The 13781-nt window shown below is 41.9% G+C and overlaps 1 protein-coding gene across 1 annotated transcript; it reads right to left on the bottom strand.

Annotated features, from left to right (window-relative positions):
- Positions 1-2539: 2539 nt before the first annotated feature.
- Positions 2540-3039, bottom strand: LOC120102245 (thymosin beta-10-like). Its single transcript, XM_039108618.2, has one exon. It carries the CDS (start codon positions 2943-2945, stop codon positions 2814-2816), a length of 132 nt encoding a protein of 43 aa, XP_038964546.1. The 5' UTR covers positions 2946-3039; the 3' UTR covers positions 2540-2813.
- Between the last annotated feature and the right edge of the window lie 10742 nt (positions 3040-13781).

Genomic DNA, 13781 nt, shown 5'->3' with positions numbered 1-13781 from the left:
CATGAGAGAATGAGCTCCTGTAGCCTAAAGATGCATACACACTTACATATTTTAAAATATATAATCTACATATTTTAAAAGTACCCAAACAATAATTGGTAATTTTAGCAATCAGCTAATACTTTCCCTTATTATTAACATGACAAAGACTTAAAGGAATAAATGCAAACATTATTGACTAGATCTGTGTTTCTAACATTTTCCCATTTTAAAAAATATAAAACAAGGAGGTGGAAGTATGAGCCCAAAGTAGAATGAGAACAACCCTGTTATTCATTAGCACCTTCCCTGAACTAAATTCTTTTTATAACAATATACATTTGGCTTACTATCGAAGCTAAGCACAAGCTAAAGGTAGCAGCTCCCAGGTGTATAGAAATAAAAAATAAAATCTGAACAAATTCAAATATGTGTGTGTGTGTGTGTGTGCGTGTGTGTGTGTGTGTGTGTGTGTGTGTGCGCGCGCGCGCGCGCTAAAATCTACCAGGTTCTACCAGTCACTCAAGCACCAAAAAAAATAAAAACAGAAGACCTTCAAAGAAGGTGCTTGAGTGACTGGTAGAACCTGGTAGATTTTAGCAAGATATTAGCAAGTCAGAGTCTTATATTAATTAATTAAAAATAAAATAAGTGCATACGATTCGATGCCTGAAGGCTGAGTGTTGGTCAGCTTCATCCAGTGGATGTGTCTAACACAGGTCATATATGAAATTTCTATTTATCTAAGAGCCACGTTGAAGTAAATTAAAGGGACATCTGAAGTGATTTATGAGTATGTTTTATTTAAACTAATATATCAAAAATACTTTAAAATTGAATAAATACAGAGATGTTCCTATTTTACATGATGTTTACGCTGTCTTAAAGTTCTCACTTATACTTTATACTTAACTCAGAAGAGACACATCCTCAGTATTCAGAAAGTACTTGTGGCCAGTTCCAGTGAATGCCACAGAAACTGGACCCATACAGCCTTTTATAAATTTAATCCAAATTCCCCATGGTCTAACTGTCTTGTGGATACAAATGAGATTTGGTGGTTGCTTAAATTTTAGTGGGCTCATATTTCATCAGAAATATGTCTTACGGGAATTTCTGCTGCAAAAATTTCCCCTTTCTAGTTACACTTTCAGAATTCCCTGTGGATCTTTCTTTTACCAGCCATAGCTGAAAAGTCCTTTGGAGGTTTACATCATCCCTGACAAAAATTATGTCTCCAGGACATCCTAAAGACCAAAAATGGTACCACAACTCTCTGTGCTATCAAAACACATAGATCCAAACAGAGAAATGTCCCTCCCCTCTGTTGGATTCTACCCTCCCCTCTGTTGGATTCTACCCAACATACTTCTCCTCTGGGCTCTGGTTTAATACGAGGTCAGGGAAGAACTAAAGTCATCTTCCATCACGATTATTTCTAAATCTCAGGACACCGTAGACAAATCCTCTGTAGCCGTTTTGTAGTCCAAACAAAAGTCTTCATTCCATCTGTCCCACATAAATTATCCCCCTCTGCATACTCTGCCACTTTTCAAAAACCTGTCCAGTAATTGTACATATAAAAGACTGTAGTCCTACCACAGATATATTTGCACACCTGTGTTCATTGCCACTTCATTCACAATGGCTATAAGATAGAACCAGCCTATATTACCCATTAACTGGTGAATAGATATACAGGGTGGGATTTTACTCAACTGTAAAGAGAAATAAAATTGTAAAACTTTCAGGTAGATGGATAGAATTGGAAAAGCATTATACTGAGTAAGGTAACCCAGGCACAGAATAACAGATGTCACACGTTCTCTTTCGTATGTAGGTCCTAGCTTCAAACCTTTAATGTTGTATACCTCAATTCGGAGTGCTTGTGGAAGCCAGGAAAAGCAGAAAGAGGCCATTGAGAGAGGAAGGTTGTACTGGAGAGGGAACAATAGAAGGTGGGTAATAAAAAACTGGAGACTGGAAGTTCTGGGGTGGAAAGCTTTAGGTAAAATGGGGAGTGGGGAAAACAAAGTGGTTGAAGAAAGATAAACTAAGAAGAAGGGGGTATGGACAAACCGTGTGGAGACTTATCATGTTACCAAAGTTAATAATATAATTTATAATACAAAAACTAATGCCCTGCATGGCTAGAAGAAACTGCTCTAAGGAGCTGGAGGTTATTAAACAAAAATCCCAGTGTCAAGAGTAGAATGCCTCCTTCTAATTGTTAGTCAGAAACGTCCCATAGGCTTCTACAACAAGACTCCTGCAGCTTCTCTTGGTTTCCCACTAGAACTGAAGAAGACCTTATTGGTCTTGGTTGCATGATATAGAGACATCAGCTTGAACTGAGCAAGATGTTTTTTCTTCCTGGTTAGCTTTTGCAGTCCCAGAAAGTAGTAAGCAGGCAGCTGGGAAGGAAAGGGCATCATAGTCTTACCCAGCTCTGAACTCTGATCTTCAAGACCAACCTTCCGGAAAGATGTGCAACAGGGGCATTACTGCGGTTAGGAACGGCCAGCTGTTCTCTGAGGCTGACTCCCAGGAGGGGAAATCATTTTTTTTTTTTTTTGCCATGAGGTGTGTTTTATTTTCATCAATCATACAAATAATTTTCTATAATATCCCAGGGCAAACCGGTGAAATTTGGCAGTCCGATTAGTTGAGGAGGGGGGATCTTCAGAGACCCACGGGCTGGTGGCATCGGCGCGGAGTGCCAGGGTTCACAGTGCAGCTTGTGGCTCGCGTCCATCTTGCCGGTGGCTCTTCCTCCACATCACGAGAGGGTCTTAGAGATGAAGGGGTGGGGTGGGGGAAATCTTCCTAGGCTTTTAGGAGATTTCACTCCTCTTTTCCTGTTCAATGGTCTCTTTGATCGACAGGGTGTTCTTCTGCGTCTTGGTTTTCTTCAGCTTGGCCTTATCGAAGCTGGCGATTTCCCCCATGTCCGGCTTGTCTGCCATTTTCTTACAACTCGTGGATTCTCATTCTGAGCTCGCGCTCCAGGTACTCCCACTCACCTTGCTGCAGCAAGAGACCGGAAATAATCTTTTACTATAAACCTGGTCAAAGACTCAATAGCAGGAGAGATTATAGGTGGAACTGAATAGTGTTGCTTAGCTGTATTAACATAGTATCAAACTGCCTTCTAAATATATATAGTTTTACCAACAGATACAAATCTGCTTTCCGCCCTAATCAGAGAAGCCTGTCTTTCCTCTTATGCAGTGAGGACTCAGGGCTGAACAAGGTGCTGAGAATAAGTAATGTTCAGCATAGACAAGACATTTAGACTGCTCCCTCTAATGCTCAAGAAACACTGTGGAAGCAGCCCAGGAAAGATTGTTAGGCCCAGAGGACAGAGGGAAGGGCTGTGAAATGGAATTTTCTATACATCACAAACCCAGCATCTGCAGAGGCCTGTACTGGATCTGAGCAAGAATGGGCCTGCTAACAGTCAGGAATAGATGGAGGGGGTCCTCAGGGATCCCAGCCCTCACTGCTGAACCATTGCCACTGATAAATTCATGGACAGAGGGAAGCATTATCTTCAATAGTGTGTCTTCTGATGGCCTCTTTGGCCCCCACTGTGTAGTTTCAGTACAACAGTCACAACAGGTTGTCCCTGCTTAAACTGGATGGGTCTCAAAAGGGTAGGAATGAGAATGATTAATTGGTGTCTTAGTTAGGGTTTTATTGTTGTAGAAGGACACCATGACCAATTCTTGTAAAGGAAAACATTTTATTGGTGTTGGCTTACAGGTTCAAAGGTTTAGTCTATTATCATCATTGCTAGAAGTGTGGTAGCATGCGGGCAGACATAGTGCTGGGGAAAGGAATGAGAGTTCTATGTTTTGATGTGGAGGCAGCAGAAGGAGACTGCCACATTAGGCTAAGCTTGAGCATATGAGAGCTCAAAACCCAACTCCACAATGATAACACTTCGTCTGACAAGGTCAAACCTATTCCAGCAAGGTCACACCTCATAACAGTGCCACTCCCTAAGGGCCAAGCATTCAAATACATTAGTCTATAGGGGGCCATTTCTATTCAAACCACCACAATAGGAGAGGAGGAAGATTTAAAGCGGGGAAGGAGTAGCTAAAGCACATTATATACAAGTTTGAAATTGTCAAATAACAAACTAACTAAAGAGACCCATTAGGGAAATATACTCAAGACCAAAAAAAAAAAAAAAAAAAATGCAGACATTTATATAGCTGTCCCCTGAGAGACACAGCCAGCGCATTTCAAATACAGAGGCGAATGCTAGCAGCAAAAAAAAATGAACTGAGAACAGGATTCCAGTTGGAGGAATTAGAGAAAGGATCAAAAGAGCTGAAGGGGCTTGAAACCCCATAAGAACAACAATCCCAACCAACCAGAGTTCCCAAGGACTAAACCCCTACCCAAAGACTATACATGGACTGACCCATGGCTCCAGCTGCATATGTAGCAGAGGATGGCCTTGTTGGGCACTAATGGGAAGAGAAGACTTTGACCCTGCCAAGGTTGGACCCCCAGTGTAGGGGAATGTCTGGTGGGGAAAGGGGGTGGTTGGGGAGGGGAACTCCCTTATAGAAGAAGGGGAGAAGGATGGGATAGGGGGCTTGTGTCTGGGAAACCAGTAAAGGGAATAACATTTGAAATGTAAATTTTTTTAAAAATCCAATAAAAGAAAAAAAAAAGAAAGGAAGAAAGAAAAGAAAATGGGACAGCCCAAAAACACAAACAAACAGGGAAAAAAAAAAAAAGGAGCAAGCCAGTAGTAAGCTGCAAGTCTACATTGGTTTCTGCTTCCAGATCCTGCCTTAAGTTCCTGCCTTGGCTTCCCTTGATGATGGACCCATAAGCTAAAATAAACCCTTTCCTCCCCAGTTTGCTTTTGGTCATGGTCCTAATTACATCAATAGACAAAAGTGTGAATGACTCCTTATTCTTAATTGCATGGGAGTAAGACAGAGGCCTGCTGCTATTTTCCTGTTATAACTAAAATTCACTCTCTCCTGACACTCTAGTTTCCCGAGGTGAACCTGTAGGAAGAGTGTTTATTAGGAAATCTCCCCTGCGCATAACTAAGACATGCCTGCTGCGTATGGAATCACAGTAAAGCTTTGTCTCTCACTCTAGATAACCATAAGGAGAATTTTTTTAAAAAGCAGACATGTGAAACTTACCTTACTTCGTAAAGTATTTTACGAAAATGGAAATGTTCTAAATTGATACCTATGAAAATGTTTTCTGGGCTATTAAGTACTGGATATGCCTGGGAAAAGGCTTCTGATTCTTTGTCTTTCATTCCCAAACAGATGACCTGTCTGATTCCTTGAGGCAGCAGCTCGTCCATCTCCTGTTCTAGCAGGCTTTTCATATGAGTGCTGGTGACGTTGGCTAACTTACAAACTGAGCTGAAACAGTAATTTCTTTTAAAGGTAAGGTGTTCTTTTGGTTTCTTGCTCAGTGGAGAGAACACACACACACACACACACACACACACACACACACACACACACTCCAGAGATTTGAATAAAGGAAGCTGAAGCTAAGCCCTTGCCACAGACTGGTTGCTTTCAGAATTGTACATACAGAACAGATATGAGCCTGGCCTATTTTGCAATGTGATAGATATGAATGAAGAATAACAATAGAACCATTGGTTACTTTGAATCTGAAATATAACAAGAACATGGTCTCTTCTGGCATTTAAAAAAAGATGTGTAAGTGTTCTATTTTTGTTTTTCTATTTGGGGTTTTTTGTGGGTTCTTGTTTCATTTTGAGACTGAAATTCCTGTAAGCCAATCTGGCCTTGAACTCCATTGTGTAGCTAAAGACAACCTTGAATTCCCGGTCATTCTGCCCCTACCTCCCAGATACTGTGATTACAGGAATGCACTACCATACCCGGCTTTCTGTAAATGCTCCATGAAGTGTTCTCTCCTTCTGTCACCACAGCTGTTCCTTAGCACCTACAACGTACCAAGAAGGAAGCTCGACTTCAGGAATACAGACTTTCCTATTCTCACGATGCTCAAGAGAGAGACACAAGAACCAATCAGAGACAGTCTTCCAAACCTGTCCACTGCAGAAGTGCGCAAAGGAAAGAAATCTAACCCAGGGAAAGCTTCCTGGAAGCAAGGACACCTAAGGCCAGACCTTAAGTTTCTTCTGGAGTCAGCTGGAGAAAAGGATGAAGGAGGACGCAGGAGTCAAGTAATGGTGAAGAGACAGAAAAGAAAACGTGTTCAAAGAACTAAAGAGTTTGTGGGAGGAAAGAATGCTGCATGTATGAGGGTGATACGTGTATGAGACAGATCAGGAAAAGATTTGAGGAATGCCAATGAACTTGGATTCATCATGAAAGGCACGGAAGCTACTGAAGTGTCTGTGATACAATCTGATTGGCATCTCAGACTGTTCCTCTGACTGTAGAATTGAGGACGATTCAGAGGAAGAGGGACAATCCACTAGTTAACAGCTACAGTATCTCAATACAAGAGTTAGGAATCTCATACAGGTCTCGGTCACCAAGGCTCACAAGCAGCTAGGAAGAAGAGGCAACATGTGTAAGAAGCAGTTACTGAGGTCCAAACAAGGGAGCCCTGGAACACAACATAAGAGCAAGAGCCGGGTTTGTGAGGGAGGGTGCTGTTCACCCTCCATTTACCACACTGCCTGGCAGGCTGGCGTGTACGGCAGGTCTGAGGCAAATGTTTGGTGAATGAATGGATGACTGTGGATTGTTTCCTGAAAGACTGACTACTTTTATTAAAGCATAATTGTGTAATGGTGTTTGCTCGAAAGTCTCTGCCTCTCTACTGTATTGTATGCTGAGTTTCCTGAGCCCGATGGTCTCTAGTGTGAATTGTTAATTAGTCATTTGTCACCTTGTCATGACTTATGTTCCTCCTGAGCAGGGTTGCTACACGGCTCTGTGTCATTACATCCTGCTCACCTCACTCCCTGTGCCTTACCTACATTCCTCTCTCACCCAGAAACCCCTGACTCATTACCCTACCTCTCTTCCCAGAACAATCCAGCCTGGTGGCCATCTCGTCTAGTAAGCCCTTTGTGGGTTGTTCTATTTCGTTTGGTTTCATGTAGTAAAGGATGATTTATCGGTCCAAATACACCTCTATGTCAGTAGTTTGCAAGTGTAACAGTGTTTACTCCATCCCTATATAGCCTGCATCAGCCTCCCAAGGACTGCGTATATTACTAGCAGAGCCTTGTCTCTTCAAAGACTATGTTGGTCATTTTCGAACTTCTTTCTTAGATGCTTTTGAGGCCCTCAGTCTCAGGACTTAAGGTTGAAGTCCTGAAACTTACTAAATATATTCATATACTTGGTGTTGGAGCTGCCAGATAAAATATACAATGTCCAACTAAAATTTGAATGAAGAGAGCAGGTAGGGCTTAATAATCTAGGTGATTATTTGCAAAGGGGCTGTCCTAAACTGTAGCGCAGTTGGATGTCTGCACCTCAAAATGTCTCGTGGTAGATGATTAACTGCAGTGGACACAGGAATCCCTCGCCCAACTCTTTTTTTCCAGGAGAACTTGTTGCTCCAGCTGATTGAAGAACCACTGGCAAACAGGTTTCAGCTGCCAGTTCCTTCAGGATTTTTCTGGTTGCAGAGTAAACGCTATACCCCTCTTAGTAGCAGGCATTAATGACAGCATCTGTCTTGAGAATGCTTTGAAAGGCCATCGTATCCCCAGAAATCTCCCTGGAGAGGCCAAAGCTGTTGTTGCATCTGCTTCCTTACTCAAACCTGACTCTGGCCTCCTCCTGTTTCACCTCCGACCTCTGGCCTCCTCCTGCTTCACCTCCCACCTCTGGCCTCCTCCTGCTTCACCTGCTGCCTCTTCCACAGTGTAGATTTTATAGCCATTCTTCTATGATGGCCTAATCATGAAACTCCATCTCAGAATTAACTTTCTAAAGAATACGGCCTGCTGTGTTAACTTTTTGAAATTGAAAACCATGTTGTTAATCATTATAACTCCCCAAACCATAACATTGTAGTTTGAACATAGAGACAGGTTAACAAAACACTATACTCTTACTTGAGTCCATGGTTCTCCTTAAGGAAAAACCAGACTAAACAAAGATAAGTTTAAAACTGCATTGAGTGTCCTCATTGTGACTGTGTCATAGCAATGTTCTTCTGAAGCATTGCTCGATTGTTATGTTGGATTTATACACTGACATATAATTTAAAATGTCAAAATGATATGGCATATACTTAGAAAGGCTTATGAGTCTCAAGGAAAAACACTCTATAAAAAGGAAACTCGTTTTAAAAAAAGCTTGGAAAGATTATCCAAGTCTTAGAATAGAAATAAGGGTTCCTTTATTTGCTTGGTATCATAACCACAAGGAGCTGCAATATCCCCAGAGAGCTACACTAAAATAAATCATTTTCTCCTTTGGTGATGGACTAATGTCCCTTTGTAAAACTCAAATTTCATGGGGCATGTTCTCCTTGGCTGACTTAGGTCACATGCCCACACATTTACAGATGAAAGCACCTTCTCTACAAACATTTCTTACCCAGACTGCATGCAATAAAGAGTGTGGCTCCTCAAAGGACACCTCAAGTGTTCCTAATAAGATTAGGGTGGAGCAGGTACACGCTGGTGAATCCTCCTGCCTTACACAAGTTTGTCAGCTGACATGAGCGAAGGACATCCTGAGACTCTGAACAACATTCCACAATGCTTGCTCCCAGGATGAATCAAGACATCATCATAGTAGCCAGTACCCAGGCGAGGCAACATGAGCTCTACACAGTGTCACATGGTCACCAGTGTGAAAGGAGTGGCCTGTCTTCTTACAATAGGTTTTTAAGACAAACTAAAACACAGAAAACAGAGACACCTAGATTTTTAGCAACCAAGCACGTGCTTAAATTACTGAGTTAGGACTTGTTAGTTTTGATCATGGGAATTTTAATCATAAACATAACACTTGTTTTTATTGCAAGAATACAATATTATATCTCTTATAATTCTGTATGATCTAGGTGGATGCCTGAAATAAAATTACCTACTCTAATTTGCTTACTGAATTTACTTATATGCTTAATGTTGGAGCTGCCACACAAAATAAACAATATCCAATTAAATTTTAATTACAGATCAATAGAAAATGATTTTTTAGTATAAACTCTCCCAAACAATGCAGAGGGCATGATTGATACTGAAGACTATATTGCTGTCTATTTGAAATTCAAATTAGGTATCCTGCTTTCTTCTTCTCAATCTATCACCCCTGTTTTATGATACACACATTGTTGTGTTTTACAAAACAGATAAGGAGAGAAGGAGTATATTTGATAGAAGGGGCAGTATGGTGTGCGGAAAGGGAGTGTCACTGTGGGCCCATACTGAGGCATCCCTTCCCCGTGAGGGTCCAGTCACTCCATGCTATAGTATAGTAGAGTTTATTCAGGGCATGGGGAGGGGTGTTGAAAGAAAGGCAGAGAGAGGGGGAAAAGGGGAGAGAGAGAAAGAGAGAGAGAGAGAGAGAGAGAGAGAGAAGAGGATAGAGAAGTAGAAGCCAGCCATGAGCATGTGGAGAAAGACGGGGGGGGGGGGGGGGGTGGGGGGGATGGGGAGCGGGGGAGGAGCAGGAGGACAGAGCAAGAACAAGAGAGTTAGAGTGAAGGAGGGGGCAAGCAGCCGCTTTAATAGTGAGTCAGGCACACCTGACTAAATGCCAACACCATGACTCTTTTTGTTGTGTAGCATTCATTTTCCTTACTGCTGCTATGTCCCCGCCCGCGGGAACATCAGCGGAGACCCTGGAGAGGGGAGTGGGATGGATGGGACAAGAGGCGCGAGAAATGGAGACAAGACAGTATTCTGATCAAGTCTCATTTAATCGAGCAAAAAGCACTTGCTTATAAGCAGAAAAATATCACACAACACAAACCCTGGTAGTCAGGGTAACGATAAACATACATCACATCAGAAACCAATGGCCTAAGTTTTGATTTCGCAGAAACGTCTTACCTACAATAAGTTTCAATTTCCTGAAATCTCTAATTAACAATAAAGTTAAACTCATTCTTGTGTAAAAGCAAGCTAGCAGAAAGTCTCCAGTATTCATGGCGGGTGGTAACCCCTAAGTATGCTACTTGGAAACAAGGGCCCACGAAGCAGAAAACACCTAGCTCAGGCAAAGAAAGGCATAAGCAGGCTGAGTGGACACTGCCAGTCAAAGCCTTCCTTCCCTTTAGAAAACTCTCTCCATTTATGAAGGCATTGTAAACGTGATCAAACTTTTGAAAGTGCTCATGTCACTGTGTATCAGATTTTGCTGTTAGCATCCTGGCAAACAGAAATAAGGCAGGCAATAGGGGAAAGATACAATACTCTCTGACGATTAACAGAAAAGGAGTATCTCAATGCTTCTGGAAGATCCATTCACTTTCTACAACTCAACTTGAAAACAAGAGTCTTATTTTGTACTTTTACAGAGGGACATACTCTACAATAGTATTATTAAATTTTCTGGTTCCTTTTCTCCTTACAGCAATTATCTATTGAAACCCACAGTGTTTAAATTGTACCCTAGTGCATTTGCTTCTGTAAGGGATGTAAGTTAATATGGTACAACCATGTAGCCTTCCCAGGATGTAATTCAATGAATAAACAAACTTTGGTTACACAGGGGATCCAGTGGAGAGCACTTCTGTCCATAACCTTTGTAAATGCTTCATCTCTTACTGGGTTTTGAAAGTAGCTGAATAAGGTATAATTAGGGGGGTGCTGTTCATGACAGTCTTAGAATGCTGGTATTCTATGTTGGTAATTGAGATACATGTGCTTTAGAAATCAAGAGAACAAAAACAGCTCTTACTGAAGACATGAAAAAGGTATTTTTGTCAACTCAAAGAGTCCTGTGTCGTGAGCCTTTCCTATTAAGTATAATATGAACATAATGTCCTCAAGAACAGAATGTAAGTTGTTAGAAAGCTGTGTACCATGGATCTTTTCAACTAGGAATTATAGAAAGCATTGGAAAGAAGGAAAATAAGACCCAGTTATTACAAAAGTTATAAGAGGGAAACTCAGCAAGAGACAAGAGAGGGAACCATCAGGAGTTGACCTTGTAAGGCATATCTTTGGAAGGCAATTAAAATAGGTTAAGGAAGAGAGACAGCAAATAAAATCTAAGTAACATAAAAGACTTACAGGATGTGTTAGAGTGGATATGGCTTGAGTTTCCATGTCCTTGTCACAATGGTGCTTGTAAAGGAAGCGGAAAGAATGCATTGTTTGTTACTTTTAGGTAGAAAATAGATTCATTCATAGTCTTGATTTAAATAAGTGTGGTTATCAAAGGGAAGGCCTGTACTGCTGGAGTTACAAAATGGTTGAAGAAATGTTGACTATAGAAGGGCCCTTCACAAAAGCAGTTGCTCTTTGATTCCAACCTGATAAGCGAACTATCTAAACATATATTTTCTCTTACTAAACAAGCATTCTGTTGTTTTAATTTTGAATGGATAAGTTATTTATAACAGACATTATCTCTGAGAATTTTCTGTACATTGAGGAGGGAATTAAGGGGATAGTTATTAGAATAACAGACCATAAGTCACAGCAATCTGTAATTAATCAGATACTGTGATGTTTTGCATATGCTTGGCCCAGGGAGTGTCACTATTTGAACGTGTGGCCTTGTTGGAAAAAGTGTGTTGCTATGGGGGTGGGCTTAGAGACCCTCCTCCTAGCTGACTGGGGATGCTCAGTCTGTTCCTGGATTCCTCTGGGTGAAGATGTAGAACTCAGCTCCTCCTGCACCATGCCTGCCTGGATGTTGTGATGCTGCAAGGCTCCTGCCTTGATAATGGACTGAATCTCTGAACCTGTAAGCCAGCCCCAATTAAATGTTGTCCTTTATAAAACTTACATTGGTCATGGTGACTGTACACAGCTATATGACCCTAACTAAGACAGAAGTTGGTACCAGGAGAGGGGTAAGATCCCACCCAGCTAAGTTAGCTCCAGGCAACTTAGTACAAACCTTTAATCCCAGGAGACAAAGACAAGCAGATCTCTGAGTTCAAGGCCAGCCTAGAACAGAGCAAGTTCTAGGTGAAGAAAAACTTAAATCCAGGTGTGATGGTATACACCTCTAATCCCAGGAGACAGACATACAGATCTCTAAATTCAAGGTCAATCTACAGAGTAAGATCCAGGACAGCCAAGCTTGGGCAGTGTAGGAGTTAGAAAAGAGGAAGCTAGTGATAATATAATAGAACAAGTGGGCCATGTTCCAGCTCCTGCCAGCAGCAGAACTCAGCAGCTTCATCCATGTGTCCCTGGCTTTATATTCAAGAGGAGAAAGAGACTACTGGGACAATCGATGCTGGTTAGCTGGAGCTAAGAAAGGGATCAGCATCACTGAGGTAAAAATCTTCTGGTTTTTTTAGAGCCGTGTTCCAGAGATGCCAAGGTTGTACCTCGTGCTGTGGCTGGACTTGGTAATGTGAAGTCACCCAGGTGGTACTGGTTTTGAAGGTATGAAGGGGTCATGAAGAACAGCTGAGGCTGGGCACTGTGAGAAACCATGGAAGTTGCACCCTCAGTTGCAACTGAAGGGGTCATGCAAAGGAGTTGAGGCTTGGCACCATGAAGAGAGCCTGTGAGAGGCTACTGGTAAAGCCTAGTTGCAACAGAAGACCCCAGTGTATTAGAGATGACAGTACAATGGGATGATCACCAAGAACAGCTGAGGCAGTGGAGTGGATCAACCTGAGTGCAACAGAGGAAACCTGAGTGCAGAGAAGGAAAAGTGAAGCCAGCCCTTTGAAGGATCATGTTGGGGATCCAAGACATTGAAACAAGTTGTAACATCAAAGCTGCCTTGGAGACCCAAAGATGTTAAAGATGACAGAGCCCTGGGCTATCTGCTGAGGAAAGCTGCTAACAGGGAGCAGAACCAGCTCAGGAGAAAGAAGTTTGTTGTGGTCAACAAAGATGAAAAAGGAGTTGAAGATCTGAAGACCGCTTTGACATCAGACAAGGAGAAGGCAGAGCTTGAAGTTTGCCCAGCTGGTTGCCTGTCTTAATTCAGGGATTACAGTTAAGCGATTGGATGGATCTTGGAAGAGACTTGAACTTTGGACTTTTAACATTGTTGATACTGCTATAGACTATGGGGACTTTGGGAGTTGGACTAAATGTACACTTTTATTATGCTATGTTTATGTATGACCTCCATAGACTTATGTGTTTAAACAAGCCTGTGGAGACCAGGGAGTGGAATGTGTTGTTTACATATGCCTGGCCCAGGGAGTGGCACTATTTGAAGGTGTGGCCTTGTTGGAAGAAGTGTCACTCTGGGGGTGGGCTTGGAGACCCTCCTCCTAGCTGCCTCAGGATGCTCAGGCTGTTCCTGAATTCCTTCAGGTGAAGATGTAGAACTCAGCTCCTCCTGCACCATGCCTGCCTGGATGTTGCGATGCTGCCATGCTCCTGCCTTGATGATAATGGACTGAACATCTGAACCAGTAAGCCCTTTATAAAACTTACATTGGTCATGGTGTCTGTTCACAGCAATAGAACCCTAACTAAGACAAATACCCTCTACTGATGTGTATGAAAACTAAAAACAGGGGTTCTAGTTAAGCATTTAACAATGCTTGAATGGGGGTATAAGTATAGCTGCACCCCAGTTCCCTAATAATAGCCTGTTGTTTATTTAAATGCCTAGACCATAAGCTAGCCTTGCTCCCCAACTAGTTCTTAACTCATTTAACCCATTTAAACTATTCTCTACCCA

Source organism: Rattus norvegicus, chromosome 4, assembly GCF_036323735.1.
Source record: "Rattus norvegicus strain BN/NHsdMcwi chromosome 4, GRCr8, whole genome shotgun sequence".
Lineage (NCBI taxonomy): Eukaryota > Metazoa > Chordata > Mammalia > Rodentia > Muridae > Rattus > Rattus norvegicus.
Note: the sequence above shows the minus strand (reverse complement) of the source record. Positions and strands in the feature narration are given on the sequence as shown.